A 21,016-nucleotide genomic window follows, 5' to 3' on the forward strand; every position below is an offset into this window, starting at 1 on the left:
CACACTGATTCTTTCCTCCTCCTTCTATCAAGAGGGTCTATCACAGACCAGCCCAGAGTCCATTTCCCTCCCACATGGACTCTGGGCTGGTCTGTGACTTGCTTTGACCCGTGGGATGTATCAAAAGTGATACTGCGCCAGCTCCTGGTCTGGGCTGCAAGAGGCCTCTGGGATCCGTGCACCATGTAGCGAAGTTCAGGAAGGATTATTAAATGATGAGCAACCACATGGAGAAAGACCCAGCCGGCCCCCAGCCATTCTGGACATGTGAGTGGAACTATTCTTGGATATTCCAGAGCCAGCCTATCTCCCAGGCAAATGTAGTTGCATGAAGGACTCCAGCTGACACTATGTGCAGCCCTGCCCAAATTGCAAAATCATCTGCAAATACGTGGTTCTTGGTGTTTTAACCTACTATGGTTTACAGTAGTTTATTCTGCAGCAATAGATAATAAGCACATACCACAAATATCAGAAACAAACGGGCTGGGTGCAGCGACTCACGCCTATAATCCCAGCACTTTGGAAGGCCGAGGAGGGTGGATCACCTGAGGTCAGGAGTTCAAGACCAGCCTGGCCAACATGGTGAACCCCGTCTCTACTAAGAATACAAAAATTAGCTGGGCGTGGTGCCGCATGCCTGTAGTCCCAGCTACTCAGGAGGCTGAAGCCAGATAATCGCTTGAACCAGCGGGGCGGAGGTTGCAGTGAGCCAAAATTGTGCCACTGTACTCTAGCCTGAGTGACAGAGAGAGATTCCATCTTAAAACAAAAACAAAAACAAACAAAAAAAGAAACAAACAAAAATCCAAAATACCTTATCACTAATATCCTCAGAGAAACAAGATCAAATATTGCAACCATGAAATACAAACAGATTACTAATAAAACAAATATTACACAAACTGGGTATGGTGGCCCATGTCTATATTCCCAGCTACTCAGGAGGCTGAGGTAGGACGGTCACTTGAGTCTAGCAGTTCAAGGCCAGCATAGGCAACATAGCAAGATGTCATCTGTGAAAAAAATATGATAGGAGGGATAATAATAGGACTAGAGGAGAAAGTTGAGAAAATCTACTAGAAAACAGAACAAAAGGCAAAGTGATAGAAAATTGGAAATAAAATAAAATGGAGAATAAATGAAACTGAGAATGGGAACTGGAGAGCCAGTTTGGGAGATCCAACATCTAAAAGTATAGAAGTTCAAAAACGAGACATTGATAAAATCAAAAGAAGGAAATAATCAATGAAATAATACAAGACATCTTCCCAACACTGAGGGTCATGAATTTCAAGACTGAAAGGACTTACTGAGAGCACTGCACAATTAATAAAAATAGACTACACCTTGGCACATCATTGTGAAATTATGGAAGCTGGGCCAAAGAGAGGCTCCTAAAAGCTTCTGAAGAAAATATCACATCATATGAAAAGAATTAGCAATGCAAATGACTTTAGGCTTCTTTATAGCTGCTGCCAGTGGAGCAGTGCTTTCAAAATTCTGAACCAAAGAAAAAAAATGATTTCCGAACTATTATTCAAGTGTATAGATAGATTATAGGCATTTCCAGACATGCAAAGTCTTAAAAACTTCTCCTCCCTCCCATGTACCCTTTCTCACTAGCCCATGAAATAAGCCAGGAAAGAACAAAACATGAGATCCAGGAAACAAAAACTCCAGCACAGCAGAGAGGTAAAATGAAGATGAAGGATGGTGGTGAGGCAAGAGCTCAGGAGGACCAGAAAAGAAGCCAAGAGCACACACTGGAGAGACTCCTTCACAAAGTGGAACCGATTGAGAAATGGATGTGTCCGAACTGATAGAGAGGCAATCTGAACAAGTGGTGAAGTTTCGGATTAAACTAATGAAAAATATATAGAAAACTAGACCAACAATATAATCATTATTATCTAGAGAAACAACAAAAAGTTTTGTATGGAAGAAAAAAATAATTACAGTATACTATAAACATCTCCTATTAACAGCACATCCATAACCAAAATCATGTAAACACTGACTGTCAGTTTGCTCAGTCCTAATGAAACTGTATTAGAAGGATGGAGGGTGAGAAAGGTTTGCAAATGGGAGCAAGACTAGGAAAGAAAATGAAATCCTATCTTCCAGGCCAGGCACAGTGGCTCACACCTGCAATCCCAACACTTTGGGAGGCCGAGGCAGGTGGATCACAAGGTCAGGAGTTCGAGATCAGCCTGACCAACATGGTGAAACCCCGTCTCTACTAAAAATACAAAAATTAGCCGGGTGTGGTGGTGCATGCCTGTTATCCCAGCTACTCAAGAGGCTGAAGCTGGAGAATTGCTTGAACCTAGGAGACGGAGGTTGCGGTGAGCCAAGATTGCACCATTGCACTCTAGCCTGGGTAACAAGAGCGAAACTCCATCTAAAAAAAAAAAAAATCCTATCTTCCATAGGGGGAAGCCAATATTTGCCTAAAGCTGAAAAATCATTAAATAAACAATGCATGCATGCTATTTTGAGATGTAGCGGTTTAGATTATCAAGGAAAGTAGTGAAAGTTATTGTCTTTCATGACAGGGAAAGGACAGAAATGGAGCAGGAGGCAGTTGTTTGTGAGAGATTTGTAGAACTATTTGACTCTTTAAATCATATGCATCTACAACTTTGATGAGAATATTAGAATTTGAAAGGAAGAAAAAGAGAAGACAGGAAAGAGGAAGGAAGGAAGGGAGGGAGGGAGGGAGGGAGCGGGGTCGGGAAACAAAGGCCTGGTGCAGTGGCTCATGCCTGTAATCCCAGCACTTTAGGAGGCTGAGGTGGGTGGATCACCTGAGGTCAGGAGTTTGAGACCAGCCTGGCCAATGTGGCAAAACTTCGTCTCTACTAAAAATACAAAAAAATTAGCCAGGCATGGTGATGGGCACCTGTAATCCCAGCTACTCAGGAGGCTGAAGCAGGAGAATCGCTTGAACCCAGGAGGCAGAGGTTGCAGTGAGCCGAGATGGTGCCATTGCACTCCAGCCTGGGCGACAGAGCAAGACTCCATCTCAAAAAAAAAGGTAGGCAGGAGCCAAATCATTCATTGGTTCAAAGATGGGGTGCACATGACTCAATGGACATTTTTAAATCTCAAGTAAATCCCTTTCCCAGTCAGGGCTCAAATTTCTTCATCTATATCTTGAGGGGTTGGATGACGACTCCTGTTCAACCTGTCTGAGATCATCATGAGCTGTAGGACAGAACGTAATAAAATATTTAAACGATCAAGGGCGAAGGTTTTATTTTTCCAACCTTTTAAGTAGGAAGGGTAATGTGTTGTAACAAGGTTTGAGACAGGCACATCTCATATGTGAGTATAAAAACCCAACCATCAGGCTTACCAAGTACAAAAGGATCAAGGGCAATGGTTCTAAAGAAGAATCACCCTACTGTAAAATGTAGATTCCCTGGCTAAGCTTCTGGGGAGTCTGCCTCCTTGGTGTGAGGCAGGGCTGGGGAACTGGCTTTCCTTTTTTTTTTTTTTTCTTAGACAGAATCTCACTCTGCTCATTCTGCCACCCAGGCTGGAGTGCAGTGGCATGATCTTGGCTCACTGGAATCTCTGTGTCCTGGGTTCAAGCGATTCTCCCGCCTCAGTCTCCTGAGTAGTCGGGACCATGGGCGCCCACCACCAGGCCCAGCTAATTTTTGTATTTTTAGTAAAGATGGGGTTTCGCCATGTTGGCCAGGCTGGTCTCGAACCCCTGACCTCAAGTGATCCACCCACCTCTGCCTCCCAAAGTGCTGGAATTACAGGCGTGAGCCCCTGCACCTGACCCGGAACTGACATTTTTAACAAGCATTCAAAGACATCTGATGCCAGCCGTCTGCTTGCCATACGTTGAGCAATGCTACTCCAGGATAAGTCCTTGGAGGTGCAGGATCACAGGTTTAATTGAGATAAAACCGCAAATCAATTCCCCTTTTCAGGGAGAAAGTGTCAATTTGGTATTGATATGTTTTGAGCACCCCTTTAGCATTAGATAATCTTCTGGAACAGGGAGCAGGCCACAGGCAACAGAATCTACCAGAAATTGAATTACACTGTTCGGTTTTCACTGCATTCTCCTTTATTCTTACCTTCTATTATGGGAAATGAAACGAATTTTCGATTTACAATAATTACACAAAGTTTCCTTTAAAATAGATTCACTGAAATTTCTAAGTATCCAAGGATGTATTTATTTTAGGATGAATAGACAATAAATCATTTTCACTTTTTCCTAGACTCACCGGATTTGGGCACATGGATACTTGCAATATTGATTTGTATTATTAGAGTGATCTAATCATCACAAAAGGAGCTATAATCACTAACTTATTATTTATAATAATGGTTACTGGTACCCTTACAATAATGTACAATCCAATGTTTAAAAATTATACCACTTGAGTTTGGTTTGATCCTATCAATTTTCAACAAATGTCTTGGGAGGCCGAGGCAGGCAGATCACGAGGTCAGGAGATCGAGACCATCCTGGCTAACACGGTGAAATCCCATCTCTCCTAAAAATACAAAAAATTAGCCGGGCATGGTGGCGGGCGCCTGTAGTCTCAGCTACTCAGGAGGCTGAGGCAGGAGAATGGTGTGAACCCGTGAGGCGAAGGTTGCAGTGAGCCGAGATTGAGCCACTGCACTCCAGCCTGGGTGACAGAGCGAGACTCCGTCTCAAAAAAAGAAAAAAGAAAAAAAATTTTTTTTTCAATAAATGTCTTAAAATTTAAAAGCAGGCTGATTAGTTTGGAACCAGACTACAAGTAGAGCTAACATTTGGTGAATAAGAAAACATCACACTACATTTTGGATGTATGAAAGAAAACTTGACCATTTGAAGATATATGAATAAAGAAATGTACTATAAATACTACTTTAGGAAAAAAAGAGAGTGATCTATAAATAAAAACATTTGACGTATTTGAAAACGTGTGGGTCTTGCATATGATTCACATGAGAAATCTAAAATTCAGCCTAGCAATGGATAAGAATTAAGAATGGATGGTTTGGGCAAAGGACATTAACAGACATTGCTCCAAAGGTGATACATGAATGCCCAACAAGCACATGGAAAGATGCTTAACATTACCAATTACTAGGGAGATGAAGATCAAAACCACAAAGAGATACCAATTCAAGCCCATTAAAATGTCTATTATCAAATAAACAGAAAATAACAAGCATTGGTGGACAAACTAGAACCCTCCTCCTGCACTGCTGGTGGGAATGTAAAATGTTGCATCCATTGTGGAAAATAGTATGGTGGTTCCTCAAAACATTAAACATACAGACTGAGCGTGATGGCTCAAGTCTGTAATCCCAGCACTTTTGGTGGCCAAGGCGAGTGGATCACCTGAGGTCAGGAGGTCAAGATCAGCCCAGCCAATGTGGTGAAACCCCGTCTCTACTAAAAATACGAAAATTAGCTGGGCATGGTGGCAGGCCCTGTAATCCCAGCTACTTAGGAGACTGAGGCAGGAGAATTGCTTAAACCCAGAAAGCAGAGGTTGCAGTGAGCGGAGATCATGCTACTGCACTCCAGCCTGGGCAACAGAGTGAGACTCAGTCTCAAAAAAAAAAAAAAAAAAAAAAAATTAAACATACAGTTACCTTATGCTTCAGCAATTCTACCACTTGGTATATATCCTAACGAACTGAAAGTAGGAACTGGAACATGCAATACTGGTTTTCTGTTCCTGCGTTAGTTTGCTAGGGATAATGGCCGCCAGCTCTATCCATGTTCCTGCAAAGGACACGATCTCATTCTTTTTTTTTTTTTGAGATGAAGTCTTGCTCTATTGCCCAGGCTGGAGTGCCATGGCATGATCTTGGCTCACTGCAACCTCTGCCTCCCGGGTTCAAGCAATTCTCCTGCCTCAGCCTCCTGAGTAACTGGAATTACAAGCAGGTGCCACCATGCCCGGCTTACTTTTGTATTTTTAATAGAGATGGGGTTTCACCATGTTGATCAGGCTGGTCTCAAACTCCTGACCTTGTGATCCACCTGCCTCAGGCTCCCAAAGTGCTGGGATTACAGGCGTGAGACACTGCACCTGGCCACGATCTCATTCTTTTTTATGGCTGCAAAGTATTCCATTGTGTATATGTACCATGTGATAAGTCACTCTCACTTCAGTTGGCCTTCATGAAACGCTGGGACAGACACAATGGCACAAAGTGTCTGTCAGCATCATTCTCCTCCTACCTCATTGACTGATCTTTGCTGCTTCCACTCCTTTGCATGACTTCCAAATATCAGAGGGCCTTAGGGCACAGCTCGTGCCTCTTCTCTCCACTTATAGGATATTCTCTGCCTAGTGATCTCCACCAGCCTGTGGTATAGATGCACCTGTGTGCTTGTGACTCGAAGATGTACACCTGCAGTCCTGAGCTCTATGCCCATATGTGAGTTCTCCACTTGGATGTCTAATGGTCATCTCAAACTTAGCATTTCCAGACCGAAAACCCCAAATCTGTTATTTCCCGAAAGCCCAAATCCGTAACTTCCCCTTGACATCTCTTCCCCAAATCCCTCCCGCACTGTGCTCTTGCCTTTCCCTCCTCCAACAAGCCAAGCTTTTCCTAACTGCAGGGCCTCTGCAGGAACAGTTTCCTCTGCACAAAACTCTCTTCCCCGGACAGATCCTTTCACCTCCTCTGAGCCTCTGAGGGCCTCCTTTCCCACCTCTGCTTCTCACTCCTTCACATCAGTCTGTTTCATCTCCTTCATCGCACTTACTTACTATCATCTGAAATTATGTATTGGTTTACTTATTTTCTCTCACACTTCTTTTTTTTTTTTTTTTTTTTTTTTCCCTTTTTTTTTTTTTTTTTTTTGACAGAGATTTGCTCTGTCACCCAGGCTAGAGTGCAATGGCACAATTTCAGCTCACTGAAACCTCCACCTCCTGAGTTCAAGCGATTCTCCTGCCTCAGCCTCCTGAGTAGCTGGGATTACAGATGCCCACCACCACTCTTGGCTAATTTTTTTGTATTTTTAGTAGAGACGGGGTTTCACCGTGTTGGCCAGCAACTGTGCCCGGCCTCACCCTTGATTTTTCATCTCCATGAAAGCAAGCACTAGGTCTTGCCTGGGCCTTTATCCATAGCAGTGACCATAGCGTCTGGCACAGAGGTAGTTCTGAACATTCATTATTGAATGAAATAAAATAATGAATCTGGGCCAGGCGCGGTGGCTCATGCCGGTAATCCCAGCACTTTGGGAGGCCGAGGCAGGCGGATCACAAGGTCAAAAGATCAAGACCATCCTGGCCTACATGGTGAAACCCCGTCTCTGCCAAAAATACAAAAATTAGCTGGGCATGGTGGCGCTCACCTGTAGTCTCAGCTACTGGGGAGGCTGAGGTGGGAGAATCGCTTGAACCCAGGAGGTGGAGGTTCCAGTGAGCCGTGATCCTACCGCTGCACTCCAGCCTGGTGACAGAGGGAGACTCTGTCTCAAAACTAACTAACTAACTAACCTAACTAAATAAATAAATAAATAAAATGAACGTAGGCCCAAGAAGAGTTGTGGGAAGAGGGGTGATGTTTCTGCAGAGACTTCTAAGGCTAAGAAGGAAAACAAACAGAGGTGCTGTGTACAAATCTACCCCCACCCCAACTGGGTCCCAACTCTGGCTCTCTGGCGTGGCACCATCACTGAAAGGCCCCGTTCCCGAAATCTCAGGGTATTCTTAGTCCCTCCTGTTCCCAGCGCTGCCAATCCCCCGCCCACCCCACCTTAGTTGCAAGTTCCAGCCTCTCCGCCCCGCCCCTCCCCGCCCAGAAGCGGACGTGCTTTTTAGGGGAGTCCACCGGACTTGGAGTCAGTGACAATAACCAGGGGTAGAGCGGGGCGTTTCCCAGGGGTGAGCCCAGCTCTGCAGCCTTGTGCGCAGTAGACAGCTGGTCTTAGGCTGGCCCTATGGCCGATTTCAGGGTCAGGGTGTCCACTGGGAAGGCCTTCGGGGCTGGCACATGGGACAAAGTGTCTGTCAGCATCGTGGGGACCCGGGAAGAGAGCCCCCCAATGCCCCTGGACAATCTCGGCAAGGAGTTCACTGCGGGCACTGTGAGTGCGTGGGAGTGGGTAGGGGTGGAGGTGAAGGGGGCGAGCAGGTGGGTCTGGCCTGACGCATACTAAAACCTCCCCTCAGGAGGAGGACTTCCAGGTGACGCTCCCGAAGGACGTGGGCCAAGTGCTGCTGCTGCGCCTGCACAAGGCGCCCCCAGCGCTGCCCCTGCTCGGGCCCCTGGCCCCGGACGCCTGGTTCTGCCGCTGGTTCCAGCTGACACCGCCGCAGGGCGGCCCCCTCCTCTTCCCCTGCTACCAGTGGCTGGAGGGGGCGGGGAGCCTGGTGCTGCAGGAGGGGACAGGTGAGGGGCGGGCCGGGCTGGGGCTGCAGGGGGAGCACAGGAAGGGTTTGGGGACTGGGGGTTGGAGAGAAGGGCAGGTGAAGTGGAGAGGTGAGCTGGTGTGGCCACATAATAGCCAGCAGAGGAGGGAGGCTGGTGGGGCCTTGGGGAGGGGGAGGTGGCAGCCTGGTGTAGGAGAAACTGTACTTATGGGAGGAGGGGACCTGGTAGAGGGTAGCAATCATGGGGACGGTGTGGCTGGGATAGTGATGGGGAGTTTCTCTCCCTGCCGCAACCTACTCCCGCTGTCCCACAGCCAAGGTGTCCAGGGCAGACCACCACCCCCTGCTCCAGCAACAGCGCCAGGAGGAGCTGCAGGCCCGGCAGGAGATGTACCAGTGAGGAGGGGGTTACTGTTGGGGAGGGGTGCCCAACGGATGAGGGGCAGCTTGAGTGTCCTGGTCATGACAGAGATTAAAAGCCCCTGCCTCCACCTCTCCTATCAAAGCTGCTCCTGGGACCAGCAGCATCTGCAGGAACATATAGAAATGCAAATTCTCAGGCCACCTGCAACCTACTACACACTGAGGGTGAAAAGTGGGAATTTTTGTTTTGACAAGCCTTCCAGATGACTCTGGTGGCCACTGACGTTTGAAAAACAGTGCTCTAGGGCCAGGTGCAGTAGTGGCTCACACCTGTAATCTCAGCACTTTGGGAGGCCGAGGCAGGCGGATCACCTGAGATTTGCAGTTCGAGACCAGCCTGGCCAACAGGGCGAAACCCCATCTCTACTAAAAATACAAAAATTAGCTGGGCATGGTGGCAGGCACCTGTAATCTCAGCTACTTGGGAGGCTGAGGCAGAAGAATAGCTTGAACTCGGGTGGCAGAGGTTGCAGTGAGCCGAGATCATGCCATTGTACTCCAGCCTGGGCAACAGAGTAAAACTCAGTCAGAAAGAAAGAACGAAAGAATGAAAGGAAGGAAGGGAGGGAGGGAGGGAAAAGAAAAACTCCTCTAAATGGCTTACCTTTGCTGGTGTCTTCCTTGCCCCGGGACTTTTTCATGCATCATCTTGTATCCTCCCAGAAATCTGAGTAGAGCAGAAACACACCTCTCAAGCCCCAGGAAACTCACCCTCCAGGGCTAGCAAGGGGTGAGACGGGGGCTCTTTCTGTGCTCTGAGCTCAGCATTGGAGGTCAGAGGGGAAAACTGGGACTTGGAGACTGCAGAGGAGTTGGAGCCGCTAGTGAGGATTCCCTTGGCACAAAGCCAGGAACTGCACTCAAGAGCAGACTTTCAAAATATCTTGATCTGGCCAACTCATCTGCCGTCTAAAGCCTGGGCTACAGGCTTTTGTTCCTGGTCTGTGGGATCAGAGCAGCCACAGGCTCATTTGGTTCCTGGTGATTCTCCATGTGTCATGAATTCCACACATAAGGAAGCCGTTGCACCAAATCTGCAAGCAGCAGCCCCAAGAGAGGGAATAGACATTGAGGTCTACTGTGTCCGTGGAGACCCAGGGTCAGCCTAGGCTTGCGAAAACGAGCTGTGAGATCTTAGACCAATTATTTCATCTCTTTGATTCTTATTTTCTTCTGTAAAAGAAACTAAGAATACCAATCTCGTTTGGGTTAGGAGGAACAAATGAGAAAATGGTTAAGAATGTAGCTAGTCAGCTGCCAAGCCTTGCACAAATGTGTGCTCTTGCTGTTGTTCCTGTCTTTCAGTTAACTCTGTTCCAACACTCTAGGCTCTTATAATACGTACAGTGAGGCCTCAGATCCATAGCAACAGCATTGCCTGGGAGCTTGTTAGAAATCAGAATCTGCATTTAACCAAGATCTCTAGGTGAGAGGGATTAAAGTCTGAGAGGCAGGGTTTGGCCACCACCTGGTGGCAGTGTACTTTAATTGCAAATTTTTCTTTGAAGTTGAAAGCTCAAACCCAAAAGCAAATTTTGAATGAATCAAAGAATGAATGAGTGAGAGGATGACTGGCTAGGGGTCATCAAGTTTGCAGAGACATGGTTTTACCATTTTGCTGGAAGGTCTTTGGTTGTGTTGCTTGTTTGAGAATAGAATTTAGAGATGCCTTAGGTGGCTCTCCCTAAGCCTAAACTGTGGAGGCTGAATTGCCTCTCTATGGGACGCCTAACAAAGGCAACTGAAACCTTCTGTGCAGCCCCTGTCCCAGGATAATCTCCCCTCTACAAGATGCATCTGTGTTAGTCGGGACTTTTATAGTTGTAAGAACAAAAGCTAACTCCAACTAGCAGGCAGAAAAAATGAGTTTGTCAGCCAGACACAGAGGCACTTACAGAAACACAGGCAGGAATTGTCCACCCAGTGGAAAATGGCCATAGCTAACAGTCTGTATTTACTGCTGTAATCCACATGTCCAGAGAGAGACCACCTCTCAGGCTCAGCCCCAATTTCAAATTCCCTGGAAAGGACTCTGATTGGTGCAGTTCTAGTCAGGTGCTCAACTCTGGACCAATCACCCTTGACCAGGAGAGCCAGCTCACTGTGGGAAAATGGCAGCTCCCTTGCAGCCTAGTGTAGAATGGCAGGGCAGATCCCAGGAGGGCTCTCCTTGGCTGAAGGGGTCTGACTGTGACCAGGCCCCCCAAGGGGACTGCCACTCCATCTGCCCTAGTGAAGGGGCTCCCTGAGGCCTCTTGCTGACCACTTTCCCTCTCTACCCTCCAGGTGGAAGGCTTACAACCCAGGCTGGCCTCATTGCCTGGATAAAAGGACAGTGAAAGACTTGGACCTCAATATCAAATACTCCACAGCCAAGAATGCCAACTTTTATCTACAGGCTGGCTCTGCGTGAGGATGCCCACCCTGCCCTGCCCCTAGGCCTCAGATGCCCTGTGACCCCTGCCTTCTGCCCTCCCCTAGTCAGTTCCGCCACCCTCAGTGATATGAGTCACATAGTTCTATCCAGGAAACAGCCTCCTAGCCACTACCAGTCCCACAGAGCAACAGCTACCTTAGGGGCAGTGACTATCTTAGGCCCAGAGGCTGGTTCAGGATCCCAAGAGGCATAAGGCTGGCTGACAGAGAAGGGTCTCCCAGGGCCTCCTGCCCACTCCCCACCCCTCACATCCCCTGGCAGCTTTGCAGAGATGAAAATCAAGGGGTTGCTGGACCGCAAGGGGCTCTGGAGGAGTCTGAATGAGATGAAAAGGATCTTCAACTTCCGGAAGACCCCAGCAGCTGGTGAGGAGCTTGGGCCAGGGATCCTGACCTCTTTCCTGGGACATCAACTCCTGTGGCTGTCCAGAGTCTCAGAAAACCAAGCACCAGTTTGCTATGTAACCCTGAGCAGGCCCTTGCTAGACCTTACTTTTCCCCACAGAGACAAAAGAGAATATGGACGGAGGGGATCCCTGACCTTCTAACGCCGTCTAATCCAACAGACATTTGTTGAGCTGCTGCATATCAGACACCGGGTTAGGGGCTGCATGGTTCTTCTTGGGCTCACAGTTGAGCAGGCCAGTTGGTGTTAATTAGACTCAAAATCAAATAATTCGTTACACTATGAAACATGCTCATTGGATCCAGTGAGTGTGTAAAGGGGGCACCTGCCGTACCCTGGAGAGGGCCCCAGGAAAGCTCTCCCAAGGGGGTGAACTATGCTGAGACCTCGAAGTTGAGTAGGCCTTAGCAGTGCCAAGGATGGGCTGTGGGGGCAGAGAGCAGTTCAGGGAACAGTGAGTGTGAAGGCCCTGAAGATAGAACGATCAGCCATCTTTGGAGGAAAGAAAACACCACTTTTCTTGGTCAAAGTGTAATGAGCAAGAGAAGGAGGGTGATAGAAGGAGCAGGAAGGTGCACAGGGGTCACATAGGACTGTGTTGGCCATGGCAGGACTTGGGTCTTTCCTCAGCCCAGTGCTTGACTGGTTGCCAGCAGGAGAATAATGTGGTCACTATGCACTGCTCGGGGGGAGTTACTGGGGGGCAAGAGGCTATGAGAATCTGCTATGAGGCTCCGGCTGTGGTCACCAGAGGATGGTGACCTCAGCAAGGCAGTGGCAATGCAGTGGCAATGCAGTGGAGTGGATGGGTGGACCGAGAGGTACTCAGGATGGAGAATCAATGGGATTTGATATGTTGGGGGTGCCACCAAGAGAGATCCCCAGGCTCCAGCTGGGCATGGTGGCTCACACCTGTAATCCCAGCACTTGGAAGGCCAAGGTAGGTGGGTTGCATGAGGTCAGGAGTTTGAGACCAGGCTGGCCAACATGGCAAATCCCCATCTCTACTAAAAATACAAAAATCAGCCGGATGTGATGGCACGTGCCTATAGTCCCAGCTACTCAAGAGGCTGAGGCCTGAGAATTGCTTAAGCCTGGGAGATGGAGGTTGCACTAAGCCGAGACAGCCCCACTGCACTCCAGCCGAGCAAGAGAGTGAGACCCTGTAAAGAGAGAAAGAGAGAGAGAGAGAGAAGAAGGAAAGAAGGGAGGGAGAGAGGGAGGAAGGAAGGAAGAAAGGAAAGGAGGAAGCCAAGGCAGATGGATCACTTGAGCCCAGGAGTTCGACACCAGTCTGAGCAACATGGAGAAACCTTGTCTCTACCAAAAATACAAAAGTTAGCCAGGCGTGCTGGTGTGTGCTTGTAATCCCAGCTACTTGGGAGGCTGCGGCAGGAGGATTGCTTGAACCCAGGAAGCAGAGGTTGCAGTGAGTCGAGGTCGCACCACTGGACTCCAGCTTGAGCAACACAGCAACACAGCCTATCTCGAAAAAAAAAAAGAAAGAAAGAAAAAAAAAAGAAAAGGGGAAAGAAGAAAAGAAAAAGAGAGGTCCCCAGTCTCCTCTGTAGGCAACCGGGTGGGGATGGAGCTGCCATTTCCCAAATATCAGGCAATGGGACCAACCTGAGCTGTCGGAAGAATCTGTATTTGGTCTCCAACATGTTGCATTTGAGTTATCCAGGGCGGGTGTTAGGCAGACACTGGGATGGGTGGGCTGGGGACTCCGATGTGCTGTTGGATGAAGAGGCAGTGACTGAGGACAAGGGGCAGGGGAGGTAACCCCGAGGACCCACTGTGAAGGTTAGGCAGAGGCCTGTGGGAGCTGGGGTGACCCCTTCCCCGTGTCCCCCACCCCCTGCAGAGCACGCATTTGAGCACTGGCAGGAGGATGCCTTCTTCGCCTCCCAGTTCCTGAATGGTCTCAACCCTGTCCTGATCCGCCGCTGTCACTACCTCCCAAAGAATTTCCCCGTCACTGATGCCATGGTGGCCTCAGTGTTGGGCCCTGGGACCAGCCTGCAGGCTGAACTAGAGGTGAGGGGTGCAGGGATCCAGGCTGTTCACAGTCCCATCTCAGTGCCTTCGCACCCTTCCCCTACTGGAGACAGAGGGACGCACTCACATTTGTTAGGGACCTACTGTGTTCTGTGTGCCAAGCACACTCTCCCGAAACACACTCCTCTCCCAGCCCTGAATCCTCTCCCTTCTACCACCCCACCCCCTTCCTTTAGAAAACCAGGTGGTAGCCCCAGCTATCCTTTCTTCTGCAGAAGGGCTCCCTGTTCTTGGTGGATCACGGTATCCTCTCCGGCATCCATACCAATGTCATTAATGGGAAACCTCAGTTCTCTGCGGCCCCGATGACCCTGCTGTACCAGAGCCCGGGCTGCGGGCCACTGCTGCCTCTCGCCATCCAGGTCTGCAGTCAGGCAGGGGCAGGGCAGGGGCGAGGAGGGTCAGACTGAATGGTTGGCAGACACTCATAGCTGTCTCTCTCCCCACCCGCCTCCCCCCAGCTCAGCCAGTCCCCCGGCCCCAATAGCCCCATCTTCCTGCCCACTGACGACAAGTGGGACTGGTTACTGGCCAAGACCTGGGTGCGCAATGCCGAGTTCTCCTTCCATGAGGCCCTCACACACCTGCTGCACTCACACCTGCTGCCTGAGGTCTTCACCCTGGCTACCCTGCGCCAGCTGCCCCACTGCCACCCTCTCTTCAAGGTCAGTGGCTTGACAAGCTGGCCCAGCCTGTGCCCATGCCTCTGTGCCTCTTCTAAGCAGCCTTTCCTTACATGGCCCTATCCATGCAAGCTGGGTTGTGGAGCTCCAGTCCGCTTCAGCAGCATCTCCCGGCACAGCCCCCCGGGAGCCTGGTCTCCAGCAGGCCCTGAGTAAGATAAATGAGGTACCCCAGAGAGGCTCCCTTCTTAAGGGAGATCAGACGGCATCAGCAGCCATCATAGAAGCCCAAATCTTAGGAAGGGAAGGGCCTGGGGGTGGCAGGTGCCAAAATGTGAACATGGCTTTGAGAGACCAACAGGTTTTCTGCAGATAGTTCTGGGATGGGGGAGGGCTGGGTGGGAGGCCCCTGTGCTCTAGGGTCGGTTCTGTAGGTTTCCTAGACCCTGCTAACTTCCAGACGGCATGGATTCGAGGCATCTCCTCTGTGAAGGGCAGGATGGCTCCCTCCCAGGGTTCACCCACAGCCACCGCTCAAATTCTCTGATCCTTCTAGACGTCTCCTGGGTCCTGGATGTGGGCCCTACTCTGTGCTCTTACATCCTATCTGGTTGTTTCTGACTATCTGCAGCTTCTGGGGCCTGGCACTCAGAGGTGGGCTCTGGTGGACGGCTCCACTTTGCCAGGCCCACAGGCCCTGGTTTTCCTAGTGCCTTCCCTGCCCAGGGGCTAGGAAATCACAAGATGCCAGAGCCAGAAGACACAGCGCTCAGCCACATCAGCACCAGCATTTGACAAAATAACCTGAGGCTCAGGGAGAGGGAGGAGCACACCTGAGCTCCCAGAACAAGCTGCTGGTAGAGCCCAGCAGGAACTCCAGGGCTCAGACCCCTGTCCCAGGCTGCCTCCTCTCATTCCTGTTGCCTCTTTCCAAGTGACTTGCAGGGCTGGTGCCTCTGTGGGGGAAGGTCTGGGGCCAGAAAGACCCAGGCCTCCCCCAGCTCTGCCGTTCCTGCCCCACAGCTGCTGATCCCGCACACCCGGTACACCCTGCACATCAACATGCTCGCCCGGGAGCTGCTAATCGTGCCGGGCCAGGTGGTGGACAGGGTGAGAGCTGTGTTGGGGCGGGAGTGGGCAGGCCACTCCTTCAATGTGAGGAATTTGAGGTCCTGGGGTAGCAGTGGCCTGTCTCCCCGACACCAGTGCTACCTCCTGCTTCTGGAGCAAGGTCTGCAGGACCCAAGAGTCCTGTCTGTCAGTCCACAGGCATCGGCATCGAGGGCTTCTCTGAGTTGATACAGAGGAACATGAAGCAGCTGAACTATTCTCTCCTGTGTCTGCCTGAGGATATCCGGACCCGAGGAGTTGAAGACATCCCAGGCTACTACTACCGTGATGATGGGATGCGGATCTGGGGTGCAGTGGAACGGTGAGGGGCCGTCCCTGGAGAGCCGAAGGCTGGTCAGGGACACGGGAAGACAGAGAAGGAGACTGAGGCCCCAGGGAGGGTCACGTTGAGGAGGAGGGCCGGACATTCATGACACTAAGCAGAGGCATTCCTCAGAGTGGGTTGGGGTTGGAGGCTGGGCCTGAACCTGGGTGCATTGCAGCTTTGTCTCTGAAATCATCGGTATCTACTACCCAAGCGATGAGTCTGTCCAAGATGACAGAGAGCTCCAGGCCTGGGTCAGAGAGATCTTCTCCAAGGGTTTCCTAAACCAGGAGAGCTCAGGTATGGGGACCTCAGCCCTCAGGCGCATTTGAGTGACGCCATCCCTGTGTCCCCCACCCCCTGCAGAGCATGCATTTGAGTGACCCCGTCCCCGTGTCCCCCACCCCCTGCAGAGTGCGCATTTGAGTGACCCCATCCCCGTGTTCCCCACCCTCAAGGCTCACCCTCAAGCCTCCGCAGCAGGGTCCTCAGGCCCCTGGAAGCCCCATCCCAGCCCAGCTCTCCTCACAGGTATACCCTCCTCACTGGAGACCCGGGAAGCCCTGGTGCAGTATGTCACCATGGTGATATTCAACTGCTCAGCCAAGCATGCGGCTGTCAGTGCAGGGCAGGTGAGGAAAGGCCAGCGCCTGGGGTGGCAGGCTGGTGACACAGCTCCTCCGCCTCATTCTGCCCTCTCGGCCTTCAGTTTGACTCCTGTGCTTGGATGCCCAACCTGCCACCCAGCATGCAGCTGCCACCACCCACCTCCAAAGGCCTGGCAACACGTGAGGGCTTCATAGCCACCCTCCCACCCGTCAATGCCACATGTGATGTCATCCTTGCTCTCTGGTTGCTGAGCAAGGAGCCTGGAGACCAAGTGAGTGTGGGGCTGGGGGCCAGGCTGGGCCGAAGTGGGGTAAGGGAAGGTGTGATGTTTACCCTGCTGGCCCAGACTGAACCCTGCCATCAGGTCACAGGTCCCCTTGCCCCACTGACCCTCCAGTGGGACACATGAGCCTTGGATATTTCACAGCGAAGGTCAAATGGCAAAATGCGATGATGCGGAGCCACTCTCAGTGGCAAGGGGAATGTGTAATTGTGCTCCTTGCAAATTCCGAATTGAGCTTTCATTCCCTGAAAGCTTCCTGCAGATAAGCTTTAGGTGGCTATCTGTTTAAGAGGAGGGACATGGATCAGACCCCATTGAGGGCTACTTCAGGTCCCACGCTTGGGGGCTCGGGCCAGAGCTGGCTAAGGCAAGTTGCAGCTGCTCAGATAGTGGGGACAGGGAGTCTGGGATGCAGGACCTCAGCAGCCCCCTCACCCAGCCTGTGGTGGGTCCCCAGAGGCCCCTGGGCACCTATCCAGATGAGCACTTCACAGAGGAGGCCCCTCGGCGGAGCATCGCCGCCTTCCAGAGCCACCTGGCCCAGATCTCGAGGGCCATCCAGGAGCGGAACCGGGGCCTGGTGCTGCCCTACACCTACCTGGACCCTCCCCTCATCGAGAACAGCGTCTCCATCTAAACCCCAGGGGAACACAGGCCCGGATAACATCCCTTTGACCACGTCGCTCTAGGATAACTGGCACCCAGAGAAAAGGACTCCTCGGAAAAACAGGCCTCCATGTGCCTCTCCTGGGACAACCAGACTCTGTAACTCACCCGCCCCCCCCACCATACACACACAAAAAAAAAGAAACAAAATCAAAGCACAGAAAGCAAAAAACCCACCAATAACAGTCTCAGGACAGAACCACTGAGCCTTTTGGGGGCTGTAAGCCTCAAAGTGCCTGCAGAGCCCACTTGAGGGTTTTGCTAGTTGGTTTTATTTTGCATTTTACAACCGTGGGGGGAGGCATATAATCCTGCCTGTGGGCCCACTAGCCTCCACTGATTGGACCTTATGGTCACCCAAACTCAAGGACAGTCACCAAGAAGTGGCTGCCAAAGAGGCCGGGCACAGTGACTCATGCCTGTAATCCCAGCACTTTGGGGGATGGAGGCAGGAGAATCACTTGAGGTCAGAAGTTCAAGGCCAGCCTGGACAACATAGCAAGACTCCACCTCTACCAAAAAATAAAAATTAAAAAACTAATTGGGTCTGGTGGTGTGTGGCTGTATTCCTAACTACTCGAGAGGCTGAGACAGGGGAATCACTTGAACCTGGGAGGTGGAGGTTGCAGTGAGACCAGATCGTGCCACTGCACTCCAGCCTGGGTGACAGAGTGAGACTCCATCTCAGAAAAACAAAAACGAAAACAAAAAATGCCCAAGAGGTGGATTGTGACCTACTGTCTCAGCTTTAAAATGAATAAAACACTGTAAAAGGGTCACTGGGAGCCAGGCAGAACAGGCAGAATGAGGACGCACTGCCCAGTCGGCGCAGGCAGTGCCTGTGTATACTTTCTTAAAAGCGTCCCCTCAAGTTAAAGACTTGTACATTATAAAGCAGGTTCTGTTTCCAGAGAATCAGAAAACATTATCATATCTCTAGTCGCACTTTGCTGCTAGATTTCATCTTCACTGATGGAGTTACAACATTTCATACACATTCTTTCATTCTGTTTCTTTTCTGGCTCATATTCAGTGAGCATCCGTTACGGTAAAAAAGTATCCTTTAAAAAAAAAATAACTCCAGTGGAGACACCTGGTAGACATCACCTTAATCAAATAATCCAGGTGAGTCTGGGCGTGGTGGCTCACACCTGTATTCCCAGCTCTTTGGGAGGCTGAGGCAGGTGAATCACTTGAGGCCAGGAGTTAAAGACCAACGTGGCAAAACCCCATCTCTACTAAAAGTACAGAAACTAGCCAGGCTTGGTAGCAGGCGCCTGTAATCCCAGCCATTCAGGAGGCTGAGGCAGGAGAATCGCTTGAACCCAGGAGGCAGAGGTTGCAGTGAGCTGAGATGGTGCTGCTGTATTGCAGCCTGAGCAACAGAGAGAGACTCTGTCTCTAAATAAATAAATAAGTAAATAAAAGATCCAGGTGAACTTGCTGATACCATGTTGCTTGGCTCTAATGTTGTCAGAAGAGCACCTCACCTCTGTGGTTTCTTCTAGAAACTCATAACTACAGTCTAATAATGAGAAAAATACAGACAAACCCAAATTGAGGGGCATTCTGCAAAATACCTGACCAGCACTCTCCAAATTTTAAAATGGCCTTTGCTTTTTTGGTGTAAAAACAAAATGCCTCCTTTACAAGTCACCTAATGATTTCCATCACTACTTCACATTGCAGGCATGAGTGGTTTTGTTTTCAGTTTCACTGCTTTTATAAAACAATGTGGACAAAATGTAATTTATATACTATAACTGCATAAACACTACCATTGGAAAATACAGAACAGTGCCTCAGAAGGGGTAGGGCTGACTGGCAAACGGCATTTGACCTGCTCATTCCTCGTGGAGAGTGAGTAGACCAAAAGTGATTTAGAGATATATGTATCTGTCAAATTTCTTTCCATCAATTCCTGCTAACTTAAACAATAAAGGAGTTAATGGAAAAGAAACGGAGTTCTTTGAGAAGTTAAAGAGCTGACTATGCAGGCCACGCGCAGGGACTAACGCCTGTGATCCCAACACTTTGGAAGTCCGAGGCAGGATGACTGTCTGAGCCCAGAAGTTCAAGACAGCTTGGGCAGTATAGTGAGACCCCATCTCTGCAAAAAAATGTAAAAAGTAGCAGGGCATAGTGGCTCACGCCTATAGTCCCAGCTATTCGGAAGGCTGAGGTGGGAGGACTGCTTGATCCAGGGAGGCAGTGGTTGCAGTAATCACACCACTGCATTCCAGTGTTCCAGCCTGGGCAACAGAGCAATATCTTGTCCAAAAAAAAAAAAAAAAAAAAAAAAAGCCCAGGCACGGTGGCTCACACCCATAATCCCAGCATTTTGGGAGGCCGAGGTGGGTGCATTACCTGAGGTCAGGAGTTCAAGACCAGCCTGACCAATATGGTGAAACCCCGTCTCTACTAAAACTACAAAAATTAGCCTAGCGTGGTGGCAGGTGCCTGTAATCCCAGCTACTTGGGAGGCTGAAGCAGGAGAATCACTTGAACCCAGGAGGCAGAGGTTGCAGTGAGCCGAGATTGCACCATGCACTCCAGCCTGGGCAACAAGAGCGAAACTCCATCTCAAAAAAAAAAAAAAAAAAGTTAATCATGCAGTTACAGGAAAGAAACTAAAACCCAGGAAGCTTGAGGCATCTGAGGGACAAGGGACAAGAACTGATGAATGCTGTCCCCAGGCACTGCCATGAGGAATAATGAAGCTCCTACCATTTTTCATCCTTGAATTATTTGCCTCCATATTCAGTTCCATGAGAGAGGCTATTTGACTTAACATGGAGCAGCAGAGGTCACTGGTTGCTGGAGCAGAGAGAGTTTGTGCTCACCTAATACCTCATGTACTTCCCAACATTTCCTAGCCTGCCTTTCAGTTAGGTTGAGGTCATGTGACTAATTCTGGCCAAAACACTAATTCTCAGAGGAGTGATGTGTGTCCTTGCCAAGATGGGACAGCTATGAGCTGATGTGCCTCCTTCATCCTTCTATTGCCTCATTGCCTATTCCTCAGGGGCATTTCCAGCTGACTTAGCCATCCTGACCTCTATTGCTGGATTTCCATTTCAGGAGGACAAGGTTCACAACTGCCCATCACAGCGCTAGCACACTGCAGGTGCTTGGTAAGTACGTGGTGAATGGAGGAATTAACGCACAAATAATTCCTAAAACCCTGTGGTGCCCATCACTTACCTGTGTGTCTCCCCAACCAGACCATGAGCTTCTTGAATGCAGGAGCTGGGTCTCACTCAATTTGCTAGGCCTCGTGCCCAGCGCTGCACTGACTCAGATTGATACCCAACAAATGTTTGTTTAATGTCAGATGAAGGGAAAGTGATTGGATGGTTGCATGCGTGGATGTACTGGTGAGTTGGAGGGAAGTTGCACCCGAGTCAGTAAACTGGTGTTTGTTTCAGTATATATCTTTTGGGATCAACTATCATTTCCAGGAGAAACTGCAGCCTCCAAGGCAGCTCAGCTGTGAAAATCCAAGCAGTCAGTCCCTAACCACCCTTGGAGAAGCCACCACCACCTCCTCTGCCCAGGGCCTGTGAGCTTGTGAGCCTGTGAGGTGCCCCCGCCACACATACCACACAACCCTAGCCCTAGAACTCTCCGCTGGCTGCCCCGCCTTGAGAAAAGAAGGTTGTTACAGAGAACATTCACTTCTAGGGATATCCAGTTAATTCTCCA

The 21,016-nt window shown here is 49.9% G+C and overlaps 2 protein-coding genes across 5 annotated transcripts; one reads left to right on the forward strand and one right to left on the reverse strand.

The window, feature by feature from the left end:
- Positions 1 to 471: 471 nt before the first annotated feature.
- Positions 472 to 762, reverse strand: LOC108514286 (putative uncharacterized protein encoded by LINC00269). Its single transcript, XM_017850373.1, has 2 exons — positions 700 to 762; positions 472 to 582 (listed from the first exon to the last, which is right to left on the reverse strand). Exons 1-2 carry the CDS (start codon positions 760 to 762, stop codon positions 472 to 474), a joined length of 174 nt encoding a protein of 57 aa, XP_017705862.1.
- Positions 763 to 7,818: 7,056 nt separating this feature from the next.
- On the forward strand, positions 7,819 to 17,849 carry ALOX15B (arachidonate 15-lipoxygenase type B). Of its 4 annotated transcripts, none has more exons than XM_017850379.1 (14): positions 7,819 to 8,086; positions 8,172 to 8,391; positions 8,687 to 8,768; positions 11,082 to 11,204; positions 11,494 to 11,597; positions 13,502 to 13,674; positions 13,911 to 14,057; positions 14,157 to 14,360; positions 15,342 to 15,428; positions 15,581 to 15,750; positions 15,968 to 16,053; positions 16,285 to 16,385; positions 16,463 to 16,633; positions 17,103 to 17,560. In XM_017850379.1, exons 1-14 carry the CDS (start codon positions 7,940 to 7,942, stop codon positions 17,280 to 17,282), a joined length of 1,995 nt encoding a protein of 664 aa, XP_017705868.1. In that variant the 5' UTR covers positions 7,819 to 7,939; the 3' UTR covers positions 17,283 to 17,560. The 4 variants fall into 4 exon arrangements, with proteins under 4 accessions (XP_017705868.1, XP_017705867.1, XP_017705869.1 ...); XM_017850378.1 differs by having other exon boundaries at positions 7,825 to 8,086; positions 15,932 to 16,053; positions 17,103 to 17,849; XM_017850380.1 differs by lacking the exon at positions 15,342 to 15,428 and having other exon boundaries at positions 7,825 to 8,086; positions 15,932 to 16,053; positions 17,103 to 17,849.
- The last annotated feature ends 3,167 nt before the right edge of the window (positions 17,850 to 21,016 follow it).

Source organism: Rhinopithecus bieti, unplaced genomic scaffold (assembly GCF_001698545.2).
Source record: "Rhinopithecus bieti isolate Rb0 unplaced genomic scaffold, ASM169854v2 scaffold_32008, whole genome shotgun sequence".
NCBI lineage: Eukaryota > Metazoa > Chordata > Mammalia > Primates > Cercopithecidae > Rhinopithecus > Rhinopithecus bieti.